This window comes from Cupressus sempervirens, chromosome 3 (assembly GCF_028749045.1).
Source record: "Cupressus sempervirens isolate cs-2001-9-10 chromosome 3, ASM2874904v1, whole genome shotgun sequence".
Lineage (NCBI taxonomy): Eukaryota > Viridiplantae > Streptophyta > Pinopsida > Cupressales > Cupressaceae > Cupressus > Cupressus sempervirens.
The window spans coordinates 502994486-503018134 of record NC_143120.1 but is presented as its reverse complement, the minus strand read 5'-3'; the positions used below and the strand labels follow the sequence as shown (position 1 = coordinate 503018134).

Here is a 23649-nt window from a genome sequence, read left to right as displayed (position 1 = left end):
CAATTTTATAATGTAAAAAAGGTTGAAAATTGTAGTCAATGATTTTTTTTAAAGAACATTTTTTTTGAGGAAAAACTTGTCTATGGGAAAAATTTGCAAAACAATGGGTATAAGCAGAATTTTTTTGGAGCTTTTTGTTTCTCTGATTCTTATACACTAGCTGGGCTGTACCAACTTGGTGTGCATTGGGAGGCACAATTTAAAGAATTTGAAGTCATCAAAACTTAATGTAGGTCAATCTAACTACTGGGTGACCTGTTTGAGAGGATTTTTGAAGTGATTGACAAAAGGTACAAATTCTTAGAAGGCCCAATAGGGTACCAATGTGAGGCAAATAATAAATTTGTAGAAGACAGATTAATTTTTATTGTGTTGGCCATTCTATATTAAATTCCTATGCTTCAGTTGCTGATCGCTGTTTGGATGAGGGAATTGTAAGTGATGAAGTGTTGCATTAAATATTATTTATGACAGTTTGATGTGTATTACAGCCAGTCACAACTTGTACAGAGATGGCATTAAACTTTATGAAGGTATAATGAAGAGCGCAGGCTTTGGGTAATCAATATTATGAGGATTATTCACCATAATCAGTCATAAAGCATTCACAGGTTATGAAGATGAAATAATCAAGGTTTGGATATCTCTGTATGTATATGTCAAACCTGAAATACCACCAATCAGCCACTCAGACCAAGGCAATTCACTTCTACAACCATGTATATGGCCAAAAAGAAATGATTTATCAAATCTATGATGCATATGAAACTCAGGAAAGTATTCAAGAATTGAAAGTTGTCATGCCCAAAATACAGGGCAAAAACACACCAACAAATTTTTATTTTTTTCTTTTAAAGTGATAATAGGATTAAATGTAAAACATACATAGATATTCATATTTAATAAGTATGTGTGAGGAGGAACCTTACAAAAGTTTGCAAGATTTTCCATTTCAGCTCTGCATTTCCATAATAAATTTTTAGCAGCAATTGATTGTTGAATGTCAAGAATTTCTGAAACTATCAATGACTATCTTCATGTACGGTAACTATTTATTATTATTTTTGTAAAAGAAATTTAGAGTTACAACTGTTTTAACATCTTCAAATTAGATTTGATCAATTTCATGATTTCCAAACTGTTTACAAAACATGTGTTTGAGCTTAAGTATGAACAGTTTGTGGAAACTTTTGTAGAGGTTATTACAAAATACGAAGAATAAAAGGGAACATCAATTTAATCTGACTACGGACAAGCAATCTTCATGCGAAACTTACTAGAAAGATGGGCAACAAACCCAATTGACTAGCAAAATCTAGCCCTAGAGAGACTGCTGGAAAACAATATAACAGATGTGAATGCCTCCGAGTTCATAGTAGTTTAAAATGAAGATTGAAGAAACAATAACTTCCAAAACTGTACATGTTAGTTTCAAGGGATTTGATGACATGCTACTCTTGCACTAAGTATAGAGAAGAAGATAAACACAATCAGGTACCTTTAAGTAAATTGACATCAATATTTTTCTCAAGAAATTGACAGTTCTTTAACATAATATCAACTCCAGCCCTTAGAAATTTTGATATCAACCATGCGCAGAGATATTCTAAACAAGATTTCCAATGCTCATTGAAAGAAACATGCGAGGACAATCTTTATTACCCCACCATATTAAAGAGTCTTCTAAGTTCAGCAGAAGATGCACTAAACAAATATTTATCCCAAGGAATATACATAATACACTGGTCTTGTTGTCATAGATAGATCAAACAAGTCAATCTATTCAAGCTAGACTAAGAACAAATACATGTGAACTATAATATGTTTGAGAATCAGCCGACAAAGCATAACATTTGCATTTAGGATGCCAATGTTATTATTTCCAGGTTCTAAATTGCTTATATAATCAATTGAATTGAAACTGAGAAGTGCTCAGACAACGTATGCCAAGAATATGACTTGAGATTCAATGGCAATATCAGGCCCAATGACATCATCATCAAAAATATCAATAACAAATACACATTGGGTGAAACATAGATAATTAAAAGCTTACCCATGTCTCTTCCACCAAAACATTTATCAAATGTTTATTATGGGTATTCATGTCTGGCTTAAAACTCATTGACTATAGGTATAATAAAAGTGTATGCATTGATTTTCTTCAAAAAGAAAACTGATCCTTGAGGATGAGCTAGTTGTTCACTTGAAATGTTAAGAGGTGAAAAGTTGATAAGCAATTTGAAAAGAAGATGTAGGACATGTCGAAGTAATGTGGAAATAACTGGACCATGTTATTGTCTTCAAATTTTGTCAGCACTGGTTGTCAATTAGCTAGGCAATGAACACACCTTGATTTGACTTCAGCATTAGTAAATACTTTCAAAAAATGGCTGACAATGGTGGTAGCCTGCATTGTTTGAAAATGGCCTTAACTAACCCTAGACCTTTCAAGTTTTGGCTTACCAATTTCATTTAATTTGATCTGTGTGAACACATGTATGATATATATTGCTGTCTTGCACTTTGTCAATAAGTACAATAATAAGTAAACTAGTAGCACCTTTGTAATGGGCACCCCTGGATGTCGCAAAAAACTAAACCAATTTGCTGAAAGGAATTTTGTCAAACAATTTGCATTCAACCTCTTATTTCTCCGTTTAATGTTTTAAACTCCTTATAACTCCGGAAATCAAACGTTTATTTGTTTGTTGTGTTTTGTGCATGGAATTGGTATCATACAACATAAACAAGAAAGAAACTACAATAATATGCAAAGTGGAAATGAACTGCTGCTAATAAAATGTTATTTTTCAGAATTCATAAAACCAAATACATGGCAGATTTATCAACTCACTAATTACTTCAGCAGTATTGACATAATACTCCAGCCCATGCTTTCGAACTTGCTGCTACAGTGCTTTGTCCTTCAATCAGTCCACTACCTTCGTAATATCATTCCCTCAAAGTGGCATAAGCGTCGGAAAAGTAGTGAAGAAAATATGAGCAAAATACCAAATCTGCCTGTAGCTGGAAATGCAACTAAATTGCTTGATAATGAAGCCAATAACAAAGAATTCCAAAGGCCAAACCCCAAGGGAATGATGTCTAGAATGTTAAAAGAGAGGATAGACGTCCTCAGATGCCAAGAACGGAGCTGCAACTCACACACCAATTTCTTCTCATATTCAACTTGGCTAATGAAGCCACAAATGCTTCCTTTTATTCTATTTCCAAGCGTCCGCTCAACTCATATGAGCAATGTAGGATAAAAGATGTGTAGTATATAAAACATATATTAAAATACCCCTTATGTCTCCCTTGGGTACACATCCCCATAAAATAAATATTAAAGTAACACTTTAATATTTAACAATTAAATTAGACGTTATTTTAATAAAACTTCAGGCATTAAAATGTATTAGCAATCGGACTTCGAATAATGCGAGTGATAGCTCATCGGAAAGCTCTCACCGAAGAGTATCAAATCCAATCACCAAAATTGACCTGCACTGTGTCCTGCCGACTTACTAAAAATAGTAAGTATGCCTGAAACTGAGTAAATCAACTTCGTTTTGGCCCAAACTGGAAATGACTAGGCCAAAACACTCCAAGATCCCATTAAACCCTTCGTTAGCCCTCGGGACCATGTAGAACAAAGCTAACGCACACACACTTGGTCAACTGCTAAAATGGGGACATTACAGTCCGCCCCCCTTGAAATTGCTTGTCCTCAAGCAATCTCAGTCCAGCCTGCTGAATAACCTGCTCACTCTCCCATGTAGAATCTTCGTCCGGCAGGTCTCTCCATCTGACCAAATACTCCTTCACTATCCTGTTTCTAAGCTTCCTCTCTCTGGTGTCCAAAATAGCCTCGGGTACTAACACAAGCTTCCCCTCATCCAAAGGGGGTAAACCTACAGAAGGCACTACATTCTGACCAATGGCTTTCTTAAGCCTAGACACATGAAACACATTGTGCACTCGATTGCCCTCTGGAAGCTCAAGCTCATAGGTGACTTTGCCCACTTTGCGAATCACCCTGTAGGGACCATAAAATCTAGGTTTCAACTTTTCAGCTCCGCTCTTCTTGAGCGATGACTGTCTATATGGTTGTAGCCTCAAATAAACCATATCCCCTACCTCGAAGCTACGCTCTATTCGGTGCTGATCAGCATACAATTTCTGTTGATTCTGGGCCTGTTGTATATTCTCTTTGAGCACTTTCAGGATGTCCTGACTATCCTGCAATAAGTTTTTGGCTTTGGGCACTCTACTGTCCCCCAAAACTAAATCCATGAAGCTAGGTGCTTCATAACCATAGAGTGCCATGAAAGGAGTCATCTTGATGGACATATGATAAGTGGTGTTATAACAATACTCTCCATATGCAACCATCTGATCCAAGCCTTTTGTTGTGCAGTTAGATAGTTCCTCAAATATCCTTCCACCCATTTATTCACAATCTCTGTTTTCCCATTTGTTTGTGGATGATAACTAGTGCTAGGTGTAAGATCTGTACCACACAACCTAAACAACTCTTGCCAAAAAACACTCATAAACTTACTATCCCGGTCGCTGACAATGAATTTGGGCAGCCCATGTAACCTGAATATCTCTCTAAAGAAAAGATTTGCCATCTGTGTTGCTGTGTAAGTGGACAGAATAGCAAAGAAGTGAGCAAACTTCGTCAAGCGGTCCACCACCACATAGATGCAATCTCTTCCCTGCACTCGTGGTAAACCAGTGATGAAGTCCATCAAAATACTTTCCCATTTCCTATCAGGAATGGGCAAGGGCTGTAATAAACCAGCAGGAAATGTGTGCTCTCCCTTATTCTGTTGACAAACCACACACTCCCTGACATACCTCTGAACATCATCCTTGAGCCCTTTCCATGAAAACCGCTCTCGGATCTGCCTGTAGGTCTTGAAGACCCCCGGATGTCCAGCTGTGGGTGCATCATGAAATGCCTTCCATATCGCCTCTCTCAAATGTGATGATGGAATCAAATAAACCCTATCCTGAACTCTGATCAATCCATCTATCACCTCATAGTGATCATCCTGTATGGTACCTGAAATCAATCCAAAAGCCCAAGCATCTCCGACATACTCTGCTATAATCCGATCTCTCCAATCTCCTGAAATCTCTGCCAAAGCACATAAGTGAGGTCTCCGAGATAAGGCATCAGCCACCACATTTTTCTTACCTTTGACAAACTCTATGTCAAAGTCATAAGCCTGCAATTTAGTCACCCATTTTTGTTGTCGGTCATTAAGATCACACTGGCTCATGAAGTATTTAATACTGTTGTGATCAGTCTTGATCACAAAACGTCCACCTACCAAATATGATCGAAATTTGGCCAATGCATGCATTATGGCCAACATCTCCCGGTCATAGACAGAATAACTCTTCTCAACTCCTCAGAGCTTCCTACTCTCGAATGCAATGGCATGCTTCTCCTGCATCAATACTGCTCCAATCCCATCACCTGATGCATCACAATGAAGCTCAAAAGGCTTCGTGAAATCCGATAGAGCTAGAACTGGACATGAAGACATTACCTGCTTGAAATGCTCAAAACACCTCTACGCTGCCCCTGTCCACACGAAGGCTCCTTTCTTGGTAAGATTTGTTAAGGGTGTAGCAATCTGTGAGAATCCCTTAACAAACCTCCTATAAAAACCACATAAACCAAAGAATCCCTTAAGCTGTGTAAGGTTTGTGGGAGTAGGCCACTCTACAATAGCTCTAATCTTTTCGGGATCAACCCGAACGCCATCTACACTAATGATATGCCCAAGGTAAAGGAGCTCAGTCATGCCAAACTCACATTTAGATTCCTTGGCATACAATGACTCTCTCTCCAGAATAGATAACACCTCCTCCAGATGATGTAAGTGCTCCTCCCAGGTCTTATTGAAGACCAAAATGTCATTAAAGAAGATCAAGACAAATCTCCTCAGCTGCTTCCTGAATACCTGGTTCATACAACTTTGACATGTAGCGGGTGCATTGGTTAGACCAAATGGCATAACCATGAACTCAAAGTGGCCATAGTGACATTGGAAGGCTGTTTTCTCAATGTCCTTTGCTCTCATCCTGATCTGATGGTATCCGGATCGCAAATCAATTTTGGCGAAGAAGCCCCATGCAACTCATCAATTAGCTCATCAATCCTAGGAATGGGATACCTGTTTTTAATTGTTTTCTTATTCAATGCCCTATAATCGATGCACATGCGCATCGTCCCATCCTTCTTCTTTACCAATACTACTGCTGAAGCAAAGGGGCTCTTACTGGGCCTGCTATGCCCCATCTCCAACAAATCCTTAATTGCCTTCTCTATCTCATCCTTGTGTTTCTTAGGATGACGATAGGGAGTAATCATAACTAGTTTGGCTCCCTCCTCGAGCTCAATAACATGTTCCATCCCTCTGTCAGGAGGAACCCCATGAGGAATATCGCTAAATACTTTAGCGTGTCTATCAAGTATCTTCTGGATATCTGGTGGATGACTCTTTTCTTGTGGCTCTGGTGAAGTTGGCATAATGTAGCACTCTGCCGCCCACTCTATGTCATCATGACGAAAAAGTCTCTGCATTCTCCTCAAGGACACTACTCTGCAACCTCCATCTAAAAGACCTCTAAGTACCACAGTTCTGCCCTCATGCTGGAATCTCATCTCCAATTTCGCTAGGTTGAGTGTGAACTCCACTAGTGAAGCCATCCATGTCATGCCGAGGATGACATCATAATCTCCCATGTCCACAACATAGAACTCATCCTTCAACTCGTAGCCATCTCCAAACCTGATGTGAAGATTAGATATCTTCCGAGTGCATAATAATTTATCACCGTTAGCCACCATGACTCTAAACCCATCATGCTCCTCTGTCTGTAACCCTCTCCTGGCTACCAACTGTGCATCTATGAAGTTATGTGTAGCCCCAGTGTCAATAAGAGATATCACTTTCTGCCCCTGGATAGTAACCCTAACCTTAAATGTGATTGCCTTTTGGGCCCCTGTCAAGCGTGCCAACGATCTATCATCCTTAGGAATGTTGCTCTCCTCTATAGTGTTACCCTCATCTGAATCGGAGTGCTGATCCTCCCCCTCTGACTCTGAATCTTCTGCTAAAAAATACTCCATTTGATTTGCCTTAGCCTTGAGAGAACATTTATGAGATAAGTCTCAAGGCTCTCTACAATGGAAGCACAGCTTCTTCTTTCGAAGCTCATTCAAGATTTCATTGTCTAGTCCTTTTGATCTTTCTTTGGGTTTGCTATACTCTTTCTGAAACAACTTTTTGTCTTTGTCCTTGCGGTAGGAAGAATCTGTTGAATGGTTTTTTCCTTTGTATACCGAAGGGGCTAAATCTCGTGCCTTTTTAGTTGCTTCAGCTAAGGTGAGTGGATCATGTCCCTTCACCCAATCTCATAATGGATCAGCAAGACAATCACAAAATAACACCACCAATCTCCTAGGAGAGATATCAGTAACAAGTATAGACAAGCGCTGAAACTCGGCAATGTAAGCATCCACAGAACCTGACTGTTTTAACTGTGCTAGTTCCTTGAAATGTAACTCGGGATCCCTAGTGTCAAATCTCTCAATCAATGTTTCGATGAATTCCTCATAGGATGTAATCTGATTATGCCCCAAAGTCACCATGCCATGATGCCACCATTCATGTGCAACGCCATCCAAGTGCATAGCCGCATACTTGATAGCCTCCTCCTCGGGCATAGGATTTAGCTGCAAGTATGTATCTACCTTCTGCACCCAAGCTCGTGCAGTCATCTTCCCTGAAGCATCATAATAAGGTAAGGAAAGTTTTCCAACTTTCTTTCTCAGCTCAAAGTTTTGATTCCTCCCTCCTGCTCTAGGCATGTGTCTCATTCTCAAGTCCATATAATCTCTGAGGGAAATATCCGCCTGAAACTCCAGTCCACTAGCCTCCCAGTCCCTCCTAAATTGATCTTGTAACTCGGTAATCTGCGGTACGTTTACTAGTTGAACCGGATCTCTAGGTGGGAAGGTGGGTAGAAGAGGTCTCGAGCTCGCAGTCCGCGTTGGGCGTGCAACGTGTCTAAAGTTATCACCTCATTCCCATTGTTGCCGTGTCCATTATTACCATTAATGTTATTCTCAGGACCATTGTTGTTGCCTTGGCCTCCATGGTTATTGTTTCCCCCATTGTTATTGTTTCCCTCATTGTTATTGTTTCTGTTGTTGGCATCACCTGTATTAATATTGACACCCATCTGTCTAGCCATGAGCTGCAACATCATGTCCATTCGCCTATTCTGCTCCTGTTGCATATGCTGCCCCTACTCTAATGTATCCAGTAATTGTCTAAACATTACGTCCCCCTGATCTAGACCGGCATTCCCGCCTCCGCCTAATCCTGTATTCCTGTCATCTCGATCACCCATATTGTTGTCCTAATCAAAGAATATCTCCTCTGTGTCTGTATGGTTGGATTCAATGTCCCCCTGCACGGATGTACTAGACTGTTTGCTTTGCAAGTCTGAAATCCTATTTTGTCTTGCTCTAGTATCGTGGAAATTATAAGGCCCCTGTCGCATGCTCAAACATAAATGCTTAGCCTGTGTTTTTTTATTTCTGATTTTAGTGTTTTGACAATTTGTCAAACACTTTTCCCTCTATCCGACTGTTCCAAATTCCCTATAAGACCTCCACAGGATGGCAGGACTTATAGCTCTGATACCACTGTAATGGGCACCCCTGGATGTCGCAAAAAACTAAACCAATTTGCTGAAAGGAATTTTGTCAAACAGTTTGCATTCAACCTCTTATTTCTCCGTTTAATGTTTTAAACTCCTTATAACTCCGGAAATCAAACGTTTATTTGTTTGTTGTGTTTTGTGCATGGAATTGGTATCATACAACATAAACAAGAAAGAAACTACAATAATATGCAAAGTGGAAATGAATTGCTGCTAATAAAATTTTATTTTTCAGAATTCATAAAACCAAATACATGGCAAATTTATCAACTCACTAATTACTTCAGCGTATTGACATAATACTCCAACCCATGCTTTCGAACTTGCTGCTACAGTGCTTTGTCCTTCAATCAGTCCACTACCTTCGTAATATCATTCCCTCAAAGTGGTATAAGCGTCGGAAAAGTAGTGAAGAAGATATGAGCAAAATACCAAATCTGCCTGTAGCTGGAAATGCAACTAAATTGCTTGATAATGAAGCCAATAACAAAGAATTCCAAAGGCCAAACCTCAAGGGAATGACGTCTAGAATGTTACAAGAAAGGATAGACGTCCTCAGATGCCAAGAACGGAGATGCAACTCACACACCAATTTCTTCTCATATTCAACCTGGCTAATGAAGCCACAAATGCTTCCTTTTATTCTATTTCCAAGTGTCCGCTCAACTCATATGGGCAATGTGGGATAAAAGATGTGTAGTATATAAAACATATATTAAAATACCCCTTATGTCTCCCTTGGGTACACATCTCCATAAAATAAATATTAAAGTAACACTTTAATATTTTACAATTAAATTAGACATTACTTTAATAAAACTTCAGGCATTAAAATGTATTAGCAATCGGACTTCAAATAATGCGAGTGATAGCTCATCGGAAAGCTCTCACCGAAGAGTATCAAATCCAATCACCAAAATTGACCTGCACTGTGTCCTGCCGACTTACTAAAAATAGTAAGTATGCCTCATACTGAGTAAATCAACTTCGTTTTGGCCCAAACTGGAAATGACTAGGCCAAAACACTCCAAGATCTCATTAAACCCTTCGTTAGCCCTCGGGACCATGTAGAACAAGGCTAACGCACACACACTTGGTCAACTGCTAAAATGGGGACATTACAACCTTCTACTACATTGGTTATTTAGACTGCATTTCATTTCCCTTTATTTATCATGTAGAAAACCTACTTCTATGTCTGAGCCCTAAACTCATGTTTAATTTGTGTCAATAGGGGCTTTTACTAATCTAGAGTTGTAATAACCCTATTCGGTTATGCTTCTAGCAATACCACTTATTCATACATTTTACATTTCAACAAACACTGGGCAGACAACCCAATTCTCACTGAATATATGGTATTTAAAATTCCAAACATGGTATTGGAAAATGCAACAATTGTCCACAAATTCAATTAACCATAGCCTTATACATTGCTCAAATAAATATCAAGCACTAGCATATAAATCTGCCATGTGAATTTGCACATTTAAATCTGAAACAACAAATGGCTCACAACAAATTCTGAATTTATTCATTAACTTAGTATGCTTCAAACAATTCCCACTTGCAATCACATAAAGATTTTATCACCAACGAAACCACAAATGTCCAACCTTGAGAAATCCAAATCAGAGATTTCAAGAAATCAGAGATAAATTACCAAACTCTCCAAGATAGAATTGCCCTCTCAGCCACAGTCAATACAATAAAAAAAGACACTGAATCATTCCAACCAAGAGTTGCTCCCCAGCCATAGGGAATACAATATGAGAAGCCACCATGAAATTCTCAGAATTTACAAGAGACCAATCTCCACTGTACTTTAGCAATGGAGCAAAAACCTCAGATGAAACCCCTGTACCTCAGTAAGGGATTTGAAAATCAGAACCTCAAAAAAAGCCACAAAGGCAACAAAAGCAAATTAATATTCAAACATACTTTTCTCAACAAATGGACTTGTATTTATAACCTCCATATGTCCTTTTGTTGCCAAAATGTAACTTCACTCAAGAAGCTTCACCACACAACATTAATTAGAAGCTTCCATTAGATTCTTTCACTTGACTTGGCTTAACTAATTAATAAATAGCTCTTTACAATGATAACTCAACCTTCAGCTTAAGTGAAATTATAAAGTTAAATTATAACTTTATAATAAGCTGTTTAATTATTTAATAATAATTTGGCCATTAAAAATATAATAACTCCCAAAATAGACATTATTTAATTATGTCATCTAAAATAGGAGTCATACCTATTTTTTCTCCATGTGACCAAATGCACTTTCCAAAAATAGAAAGGGTCCATCTCAATCAACACTCGACCTACAACAAATAGTACGTACATAAAACTAAGTCCAAACAAAGTCCAATCTGAGTCAAATGAAGACCAACAGATAGCTTATTGAATTGTGGAGAAGACAAGACTCTCCCAAGCCAAGCCACTGCCACAAAAGACCCTCTATTCACAATAATTAGCCTACGAGGATCTCAATAATAGGCTAATCTCTCATATTTTGATGCCGAACTCCAATCTCCACCTGAATCCCAAATGAAGAAGTGTGCGACATCCCTATGGACACTAAACCAACTGCAAACTAGCATCATCAGGACCAAACACATGTCCTGCAGCCTAACACCCAAAACTTGTGCAAATGATGTGGAAGTCAGAATATCACCGGAAGGCAACTCCATAGAAGATTTATGCATCCTCTTCTTCCCTATATCCACCCACATAGTATATGTTGGACAGGAATCTTGATCATCACCAATAATTTGCTGAAAAAGATGTAGCTACAAGCGAACCATATGCACTCATGCCAACTGTATGAACAATAGGTGTAGCCACATCAAAATATGTGGACACAGGAACAACACTAACTGTCGCAATAGAAAACTGAACTGAATCTGTTGTTGATGAAAACTCATAATCATCAATTTGTGCACCATCATCAGAACACACATCAACAACTGCATGCATATCGTTGAACTCCTCCATGGATGGCTCAATCAATGCAGAAATAGCTGCCAACACCGATATGGCTATATCATCGCATGCTCCTACTCCCATTATGATTGCATCACCATCAAATCCATGATCCTGGGAACTCATGCCAACAATTGCATCATCTAACTCAACCAGACATGAATTCTCCTCACATTCCACCTCAATTATGCCCAACTCATGTGGTACCTCATAAGAAGTGTACAACGTATTTGTAGCTGCAATTGTATCATCACATTTCGCTCTTCGAAAAAGTGATATCACACTCTCCACAAATCTCGGATTTGAAAATAGTTGGGTCATATGTTTATGATTTTGATTCAATTCATTTACTAGCACATCCAACTGTTTTACAATACCCTCTATCTCAAATTCTCCATCCCTAGGCAGAGAAGTACGTCCTCTGCGAATACAATATCTACTTGGAATGAATCTCCTATCACCATCCATGTACTATACCAATCACAAAGTTATTCCGACAATCTCAAAAGTAAGCACCAACCAAAATAATAACCGAGCCCAATTCCTACAAACTGATAGGAAACCACTCTGATGCCACTGTAACAACCCTATTTGGTTATGCTTCTAACAATTCCACTTATTCATACATTTGACATTTCAACAAACACTTGGCAAACAACCCAATTCTCACTGAATATATGGTATTTAAAATTCCAAACACGATATTGGAAAATGCAACAATTGTCCACAAATTCAGTTAACCATAGCCTTATACATTGCTCAAATAAATATCAAGCACTACTATATAAATCTGCCATGTGAATTTGCACATTTAAATCTGAAACAACAAATGGCTCACAACAAATTCTGAATTTATTTATTAACTTGTATGCTTCAGACAATTCCCGCCTGCAGTCACATAAAGATTTTATCACCAACAAAACCACAAATGTCCAGCCTTGAGGAATCAAAATCAAAAATTACCAGAAATCAGAGATAAATTACCAAACTCTCCAAGATAGAATTGCCCTCTCAGCCACAGTCAATACAGTAAAAGAAGACACTGAATCATTTCAACCAACAATCACTCCTCAACCATAGGAAATACAATACGAGAAGCCACCATGAAATTCTCAAAATTCACAAGAAACCAATCTCCACTATACTTCAGCAATGGAGCAAAAACCTCAGATGAAACCCTTATACCTCAACAAGGGATTTGAAAATCACCTACGAAAAAGCCACAAAGGCAACAAAAGCAAATTAATATTCAAACATGCTTTTCTCAACAAATGAGCTTGTATTTATAACCTCCATATGCCCTTTTGTTGCCAAAATGTAACTTCACCCAAGAAGCTTCACCTCACAACATAAATTAGAAGCTTCCATTAGATTCTTTCACTTGACTTAGCTTAACTAATTAATAAATGGCTCTTTCCGATGATAACTCAACCTTCAAATTAAGTGAAATTATAAAGTTAAATTATAACTTTATAATAAGCCATTTAATTATTTAATAATAATTTGACCACTAAAAATATAATAACTCCCAAAATAGTCATCATTTAAATATGTCATATGAAATAGGAGTCATACCTATTATTTCTCTATGTGACCAAATGCACTTTCCAAAAATAGAATGGGTCCATCTCAATCAACACCCGACCTACCACAAATAGTAAGTACACAAAACTAAGCCCAAACGAAGTCCAATCTGAGCTAGACGAAGACAAACAATAGCTTACTGAATTGTGGAGAAGACAATACCCTCCCAAGCCAAGCCACTACCATAGAAGACCCTCCATTCACAATAATTAGCCTATGAAGATCTCAATAATAGGCTAATCTCTCAAATTCCGATGCCAACAAAAATGGGGACATTACAAGAGTAAAGGTCAAATGTACAAAAGAATTGTGATAAGATCATAGATTCGTATATGTAATAATTTATCTACATTTGTGGTTTTTAAATCAAAGCCACTTGTTTTATAAAGGGACAATTAAATCAAGTGCTATGTTCATAGGCCTAAGCCCAACATCATAAGTGTGTCTGGTAGTTGTGTCCAATTGGTCGAATTGTCCTGAACCCTTCAAGATGTAATCCAATGATCAGCATTCAAAAGGATCTGTAATAGGAAAGAGGTCCAGTGTCAAAAGATATATATTGCAACTGAGCATAAGTAAAGCATTTTTTTCTTCCAACTGTTTGTGATGCCTATGGATTTAAATATCAGTTTATGTCAGGTATATCAGAATAGTTTGTGTTTGTTTCATTCAAGTTGATTTAAAACAGATGTTATAATCTATTAGCCTTTTACATGTTTGATAAACATTGTGTATCGTTTTTCTGCTAAACTTAAATATCTGAATTTTTTGCACCATATATAAATTATTTTAGAAAAAAAAAAAATCACATTTTTTATTAAAAGAGAAAAGCCAGTATCTCGATTTGCAAATCATTCATCTCAATGAGGCCAGATAGAAGTGAAAAAGAACACAATAATTTTATAAGAAAACAAGTACAAATTACAATAATATCTGAAAAAATGGTAAAGAATGTACCTGTACAACAGATAATGTAGCAACCAAACCTTTGCCTGGAAGAGATTCAAACTTTTCTATCAATACATGAGGTAGTTCTTTTCCCTCAGTGTGATCTACCACTGCTCTGTTACATTTTCAAAGTTAGAATAAAGAAAAAGAAGAAAATATTATGATAGCATTTGTCAACAAAAGCAGGACAATTATCATACTCGTTAGACAAAATTATACAATTTTGGGATGAAAAGTACATAAACAAAACATATATTTAAGACAAAGATCAGCACTCAAAACAAAGTAAAATAAAAACAGTTTGATGCTCTGTTTTGGTTTAATTAATGGCTCAGACATAAGGGGTTAACAGTGAACACTAAGAAAAATTTGCATTGCTATCTATACTTCCATTATAGATTTTCTTGTTCATCTTTATGAGGTTAAAGAGACTACCGAACAAAGGAGAAAATACTCTGCAGCTTTTGGCTGTATTAAGACATGGCAATGTCATCTTGTTTCAAAAACTGAATGAGTGTCCCAGAACTAAATAGAGGACCACAATCTTTGATAAGAAATATTCCTAGATTAATATTTTAATGGAGAAAATAAAGGAATTCTACCGTCTACGTCACAAGTGGATGCAGTAGAGTCATGGATGCGTCGACAGACATTAGGCATTGTCCAGTCCTCAATACCATGGATACATTTAAATAGGGCCCTTATTTTCTTTGGGTTGTTGATTGTTCAAATTATTGCAAGAATGTTAACTTTCAGTTTTAGGTTCTTCAAGATGCTATAAAGGAGTTTGGGTCACCCATGCATGGAAAGGTAAAGGGAAAATAATTAATGAAGCTTAAAGACATACTTGATGGACTCATTCTTGTGCACACACCATGAATAATGCACTCAAGGAAATAGGAGAAATTGATACATCAAAATAATTTTTACCAATGCTAAATATGTGCAAATGTTTATCAACAACCACCACAGCATGCACTCTTTAGGACCATCTCTAAGAAGATATTCTTGACACTTGCATTGACTAGACATGCATCACATGTCTAGTCACAGAGTGTAAGGATGTGGCAGAGAATGATGTTTTTTCAGATGATGCAAAATATAGTGTCCATCATTACTCCAGTCTACCGAGTGGTTAAGTATGGTAATGCAAATGCACCTTGAATTAAAGAAGTTTATGAGTCCATAAATTCTATTCTTGACCAAATGAAAGTGGTTGTACAAAATAAGAATTACAACTATACAAGATATTGAGGTTAACAAAGGGTTAATGAAGGCTATCAAACACATGAGATTCTACATAGGCCAGCAGCATTCCTAATGAGTGGACAAAATTTGCCTCTTAAGAGTTATTTTGAGGAGGTCAAGACAGATAGGGAGACTATGGCACAAGACAAGTGACTATGCATGGGCCTATTTCTTTGACTAGCTCTTTAGCCATTCATTTTCTATCATAAGTTTTTTTGTTTTTTTGTTGCTAAGAGGAACTAGTCTACTCATAGCTTCAACCATTCCATTAAGTGATATAGGCTTCCCTCTAGGAGGGCATGGAAGCTTATGACTTTACAAAGTACATTGTGTCTCATTGACCAATAAACACTTACATTCAAGGAAAGCTGAGCATTAGAATGGGATGTAGAGCCAAAAGATCCAACATAAGTCAATGACACTATTACTAAGTAGTTGGAAAATATTTGCTTGATATAAACAGAGACTGAGAGATCAATATATACAAAACAATGAAATGATGTTTTCTTAGAAAACAATCGTAAAGAATAGAAACTTTCTATTCTAGGTGATAGAAAACAAACAATTATCTACAACTTAACTCAATATTAGAAACATTTTAATATTTACAATAGATTACATATAGATAACCGGTAACTAATAATAGAAGCTATCTATTATTGTAATACCCTCCCTTAATGGCTAATCTATCCACAACACCAAGTTGTCCTCTAAATCTGACAAACTTATCAGGACCAAGAGGATTGGTGAGAATGTCTGCAATTTGATCCATTGTAGGAAAATATTGCAAGTCTCTTGTCCCATCTTCAACCAGCTGTCATATGTAGTGAATGAACATCTACATGCTTGGTTTGTACATGGAAGACTGGATTCCGTGCTAATTTGATAACGCCTTTGTTATCAACAAAGTGGTTGGTCCTACAGGTGACATCTACATATCCCAAAGCATCCGATGAAGCCAAACAACTTCACAACCTGCCTTAACTGTTCCTCTGTATTCAACCTCGGTGGAGGAGAGAAAAACTACCTGTTGCTTCTTACTGGTCCATGCGACGGCACCAGATCCCAAATTGAACACATATCTAGAAGTCGACTTTTTATCATCAACAAAGCCTGCCCAATCTGAATCTGTGAACCCACTGAGTCTAGGATTAGAACTTTGAGAGTAAAGAAGTCCATAATCTGAAGTGTCCTTCACATAACGAAGCACATGCTTTGTTGTTATCCAATGGTCAGCCATAAGGGTTTTCAAAAGCAGGAGATGTAGCTAACTATGAAGCTGATATCAAGCCTAGTAGCAGAGAGGTAGATGAGGTTGCCTACTAGTTGCCTATATGTAGTAATCATCAACAGAAGGAGAATCAACTTGGCTAATAATTTGAGACCTTTCTCCATGGGTGTAGATGCAGGCTTGCAATCCTGCAAATGGAATTTGTCTAACAAAGCCCTGGCATATTTGGACTGAGAGATGAATAGACCAAAAGACTGTTGTCAAACCTCAATGCCTAGGCAATGATGCATGAGCCCTAAGTTAGTCATATCAAAAGACTAGCATAAATTATGTTTGACTCCCTAAATCAAAGATGTTGAATTGCCAGTGATGATCAAATCATCCACATAAATAACTAGAAGGATGATGTCACTGGCAGTAGTCTTAATGTATAAATTTGAGTTTAAAGAACTCCTTTGGAAGCCTTGATCACTAAGGTACTTGTCAATTTTCATGTACCATGCTTGAGAGGCCTACTTCAAGCCATAGAGAGTTTTCACTAATCTGAGAACCTAATGTTCTTTACCATCAACCTTAAAACTAGAAGGTTGTGTCATTTAGACCACTTCTTGTAGGTCACCATTTAGGAAAGCACTCTTGATGTCCATCTGATCTACGTTCCAGCCAAACTGTATTGCCATGGCTAGAACTAATCTAATTGTGCTCATCTTTGCAGTAGGAGTAAGGGTCTCCTGATAATCAATGCCCTGATGCTGAGAAAAGCCCTTTGCAACTAGAGGAGCTTTATAGTTATCCAAAGTACCATCAGATTTGTATTTGATTTTGTAAACCCATTTGCAGTTGATGGGTTTCTTCCCTCATGGAAGATCAAAAAGGACCCAAGTGTTATTCTTCAACAGGCTCTAGCGTTCAAATATCATGGCCTATTCCCACTCTGGAATTCCTTTAGCCTCAGAATATGTTTGAGGTTCAAAGTTCAAATATACTATGAATGTTGGCCATGAGAGAAAAGTTAAAGGACTCTATATATTTGCATGTTTTCCAAGCACTTCTCCCATCAATGAGCTCATCATCACAAAGATCAACAAGTGTCTTAGCCCACCACTTATGCCGGAGAGGAGAATGACCAAGATTAGTATTAGGAGATGCTCTATGATCAGGTTCCTCTCAGAAGAATCTAGATCAAACTCAGGAGAAGCATCCACAAATCTGGGTTATCTTGCATGAGGAGCTGGAGGTGTCTATACAAGGATCACTGGTATAACTAGAGCTGCAAGAGCTATTGCAGTCCTCCCATTAGGTTGACTTAATAGAAGTCTAACTCCCAGATCACAAGCCTTCATCAGTTGTTTTGCTTGATCAAAAACAAGAGAAGCATGCATGAATGGCCCTCACTACTCATCAAAGACTACACCACGATTGTACAGGAGATGAGATGTCTTAGTGTCGATCAAGTAGTAGGCTTCGTGAAGACTACTGTATCCAACAAGCATGAGTTTCTAACTCTTGGCATCCAACATGGTGCATGATACATCAGGGATCCAAACAAAAGCAAGAGAACCAAAAACCTTTAAGTGACTGATTTTGGGCTTGAGACCTGACCAGGCCTCTTCGAGAGTCTTTCCTTTGACCACCACTATGAGTGGTTAGTTCAAAAGATAAACTGCAGTGTTAACTACTTCTACCCAAAACTTCTTTGAAACATGTATGTGTTCGAGCATAGATCGACCCATCTCGGTGATTGTTCTATTCCGATGTTCAACTACACTATTCTGTTATAATGTTCCTGTGCATCCCGACCAGTACCAGCTACAGTCAGACACTGTGTAACACCAAGAACAATCTGATCGGTATTCCGCTCTTCAAAGATTGCTAATATCCACTGCTTCCATGTGCTATAATTCCGACCGTTGAATTTTAAATTGCCCTTGACCAAAATATTTGTCAGAGATGCCATAACATATTTTTTAGTACAAAAGCGTGAAAATCTATGAAGGCACGTATTTCGAGGAAAAATGGAAGACTCGGAAAAATTGAAAGGGTACCCAGAAGAGAGCTCAGAAAACCCAGAAAGAATATGTTGTCAATTTTTGAATCCATTGGCTCAAAAATCGAGGCGCCTAGAAAATTCTGACAACCCAATTGAGCTCTCCAAAAACCCACCAAGTTTCTATGATCAAAAAAAAATTGAGCCCAAAACTTAGGGTTTTTGAACAAAACCCTAGTTGGTGGCCATGGAAGGAAAAAAATGCAGAAAAACGACGATTTACAGGTAGAAAAACATCTAATTTTTCCACAAAGAGGGCCAATTTTTGTAGAAAGTGAAAAAGATGGAGATTTGTCGCCAACAAAAATGGAGATTCGTTGCTCAAAAATGGTGGTAATCAAGCGTGCGACCAGCAAAAATGGCGATGGCTTCCATATACTAGGTCGTGGTTGCACAAAAAACCAAAGTAATGTGACTCGCTGTGATTCAGCAATCCAACTAAGGCCGAGCAATTCATGGTGAGTTGGTGAATCAACTCGCCGATTTTTGGTTCAGAAATTGCCAAAATCGCAATTCATGGCGATCCATTAAAAATCGCCTTAAATCAGTTGCGGCAAGCATAAATTTGACACTTAAAAACATTTTAAAAAAAACACTTTTTTAATGTTTTATTGTGTCTTTCCTCTTTCTTATAACCCTAAAGGGCCTTCTAATTGTTTAGTATGAGAAGAAGAGAGGAAAAGTGAGAGACAAGAAGAGAAAAGAGAAACCATAAGGTTGCAAACAAAAAGAAAGAAGAGCATCAAGGAGATCAAGAATTAGCTTGGAGAGGCCATAAAATTGCATTGGGAACTTTGAGAAGCCAATAGCAACACTCCTCAACTCATTTGCAAGAGGTAAGTGTTGATTGTGTTTTGTATGTCAGTGTATTTTTCATTCTTTTGTCAATTTTTTTAAGTTTTCATTTATAAATCTTGAATGTCTTTTAGTTTCTACATGTTTTTTAACTAAATTGCAAGGTGCAATCTTGCAAACCCTACAATTGGTTTTTATAACAAATTACAAACATCTATTTGATTTTACATTGTACAATTTGCTCAAAAATAATATAGGGCTTGCTGTATTTTTTAAGTTCAAGTTTGCAATGGATTTTTCTTATTGCAGCAGTCTTAGCTTTCATTTTCCATAATGCCTAAAAAGAATGCGGCTTGGATCTATACTGAAGAATTTCCTAGAAGAACAAAATATCAAAAAAAATGTTTCTTTTATAAAGAAATAAACTCGGGTGGCATCTATAGATTCAAATATTATATTGCAAGCATACTTGGACATGATATTACCCCGTGCACTAAACAAAACACTCAGGCAAAAAGAAAATGTTATATGGCATTAGAGGCTTTGGAACAAGAGAAGTTAAATAAGAACAGTTAGGTGTTATTGGCTCCCATGCGCCCTCATCCGCATCTGCATCTGCATCCGTAGGTTGCATTGGAGAGGATTCTTCTAGGGCTCCCTTTCATCCTAGTGCTACTGCTACTGCTAGTGCTAGTCCTAGTGCTTGTCCTAGTGCTAGTCATTCTTATACTAAGCCTGGACCTATTATATTTCAGCCTAGAGTGTAGAAGTCCAGATTGGATAGTTACTTTGTGCCACGCACTACTCCTGGCTCACAACCCTCACTTGAGACCATGGATAGTTTGAACAAGGAGATTCATGATGCTACCAGAAAACAAATTTGCAAGTTTTGGTACTTTTGCACCATTCCATTTATTGCAGCAAGGTATTTATTTCTTTTTTATTTGCTCTCTCTTTTAATTATTTACTATTTCTACTTCTATAATCATAGATTCATATTTGATATTACATAATGATTTGTTATCTAAATTTCTAATCATAATCTATTTGTGACATGACTCCTTATTAGCAAGGCACGATAGATGCCGTAACTATTTGTGGTACGAGCTTTAAAGCCCCTACTGAGGCTCAGTTGAGTGGCTATCTCTTAGATGAAATGGTAGAGGACATGAATTTTGAGCTACTCGACCCCTAAAAGAAATGGACCATAAAGGGTTGCACCATCATGACTGATGGTTGGACAGATAGGAGGGGAAGAACACTCCTGAATTTTCTTGTTTCCAGTGGACGTGATTGATCATTCTACTTTCCTCCATGTTAATTTAAATTTTGATTTGTTGATTGTTAATTTGTTGATGGTCCATGAATCATAATCATGATAATTAAATGTTTCGCTCTATTTCAATTTTGTAAGATCCACCATGTTCATCAAATCTATTGATGCTTCCTCTCAAGTCAAAAGCGCCACATACTTGTGTGAGGTATTGAGGAAGTCATAGCAAAGGTGGGGGAAGAACATGTGATGCAAGTGGTGACGGATAATGCAGCAAGTTATGTTGCTGCAAGTAAACTTTCAAGTTTTAAGTTTAAAAGTTTAAGTTTTAACCTATCAAATTTTGAACGTTTCTAATTCTAAGTTTCTTAACATGTGTAAAATTCTAATTAATTTTAAAATTGCTACAGGAAAACTATTAATGGACAGGCACCCCACTATATTTTGGACTCCTTCTGCTTCACATTGCCTTGACCTCATCTTGAAGGACATTGGTAAGATTGAGTGGGTAAAATCATGTGTCAAAAGGGCAAAAAGTATATGCAATTTTATATACAATCATCCATTTGTCCTCACCACAATGAGGAAATACACAAAAAATAGGGAGATAGCTCGTCTGGGCATCACAAGGTTTGCCTCGAATTTTATCACACTATAGTCCTTGATGATATCAAGGGAAGAACCTGTCAGCCGACTGGATGGTCCCGGCAGTGTTTCTGTAGCCGACGGAATGATTGTCGTCGGTGTTTTGTATTATGTAGCCAACGGGTAAATAGTTTGTAGCGGATATAATGTTTGTGGCCGACGGACTCCTTCGGGAAGGTTTGGCGAATAGTATTCATATCCCGTATGGGATCATTGCAAATCAATCATCTACTATTACTGATATTATGAAGCATAATGTATGTCTGGCATAAAAAAAAAATGACGACAGATTCAAGTTGTTCAAAATGAGTGACAGATAATGCCAAAGGGAAGGGGAAGCATCAGTGGTTGTCAGAAAGAGTGTAGAATTCGCAGAAAATGGCAGAAATGGTGTGTTCCGTGCAATTTTATGTGGATTTCGAAGTGCTAATTTGGTCTTGGCGGCGAGGGACAGCGCCCTATACTGCGACAGGGAGCGCACCCAAGGCGCTGCCCTAGGACCCCGAGGGGGCGCTGCCCTTCGACCCTGTCGAGGGCATTGCCCCCTGGACCCCTAATCGTTGCAGATATCAATCGTGGGAGTCTGACCAATTGAGAAGAGTTGAAGTTGCTGCAGGCATGGATTTTCTGTGTACCAGAGGCACTGGGAGTAGGTGTTGGCCGGGAGGCTATCTTGGTGGATGCATAGAGAGCTCGGGAGGAGCTAATCATCCAGTTGGAGGCAGTGCAGCGACACTCGGCTCAGGGTACCGAGGAATTGAAAACAGAGAAAGCAGCACAGGTGGCTATCAAGGTCAGCTTCACTAAGGAGGCAGTGTTGTGTTAGCAGAGGCTACAGGCATGGGATGAATGTGGAAGTGATGGGACAGAAGCAGATTTTTCTTGTTGTAGTCACTCTAATAATGTATTTTGTTTGTTAATTTGCCTCAGATATTTTGTAATTGTTGTCCGAAAATGACTTTTCTTTTTGGGGGGGATGGTGTCAGCCGACTGGATGGTCCCGGCGGTGTTTTTGTAGCCGACGGAATGATTGTCGTCGATGTTTTGTATTTTGTAGCCGACGAGTAAATAGTTTGTAGCAGATATAATGTTTGTGGCCAACGGACTCCTTCGGGAAGGTTCGGCGGATAGTATTTATATCCCGTCTGGGATCATTGTAAATCATTATCTATTATCATTGATCTTATCTTATCAAGCATAATGTATGTCTGGCATATGCGAATATAATTCTGCTATTCTGTTCCATTGTCTGTACGTGTTGATTTATTTTACCTGTACGATAAATAGAACCAAGGCGCATGATTGTTGGGGAGTTTGTTTCTTCTTCCTATGCTAAGACCATAGCGGCTATAGATGTGGGGAATATCCTCTTTGATGAGGATGGTTTTTGGGCACCTACTAAAGAAATAATCAAGGTAAATTTTTTACAATTTAACATTTAGTATTGTTATTTATTATTTAATTAATTTAATTATTTGATGATTTAGCTTTATAATTTAGTTTTGACTCAATTTTTTTGTTTTATATTATATGCAGATCAATGAGCCCCTTGTATCTCTCCTACGAACTGTTGATGGGGAGAAGTCCTCTATAGGCTAAATATATGAGGGCATGGATAAAGGCAACGAGGCCATTAGAGCCCAATATGTAGGAGTGTCGGAGAAATATGGCCCCATTTGGGACATTATTGATAGGAGATGGCAGAATCAGCTCCATAGGCCCATCCATACAGTTGCCTATTACCTTAATCCAGCATATCGTTTCCTTCCTAACTTCAAGGCGGATGAGGAGGTTCTTATTGGCTTATACACAATCATGCAGAGGTTGAGTTCTGATGGTAGTGCCGCAACTGCAACCATTGAGTTGGACAAATTCAATACTAAGGAGGGGCTGCTATTCTCTAGTAGGATGGCCATAGAGGCTCACGCATCATTACAGCTAGGTAAAAACAATATATTCTTAAAGTTAATTCATAATTGTTACAACTTATGCATATTAGTTTTTGATTTTGTAATTTAGCCTTAAAGTTGTGCTTGTAAATGAGACTAATTGTTTTTCTTTTCCCTCAATTCAGATAGATGGTGGCAAATGTTTGGGCAATCAACCCCACAACTTCAGAAGATTGCCATC

The 23649-nt window shown here is 38.0% G+C and overlaps 1 protein-coding gene across 1 annotated transcript in view; it reads right to left on the bottom strand.

The window, feature by feature from the left end:
• The window catches only part of HMA1 (heavy metal atpase 1), a 234860-nt gene that overhangs the window by 100083 nt on the left and 111128 nt on the right, over nucleotides 1–23649 (bottom strand). Inside the window, exon 8 of the mRNA XM_089820565.1 lies at nucleotides 14290–14395. Coding sequence (XP_089676691.1) covers nucleotides 14290–14395 — 106 coding nt within the window. The remainder of the gene's footprint in view (nucleotides 1–14289; nucleotides 14396–23649) is intronic.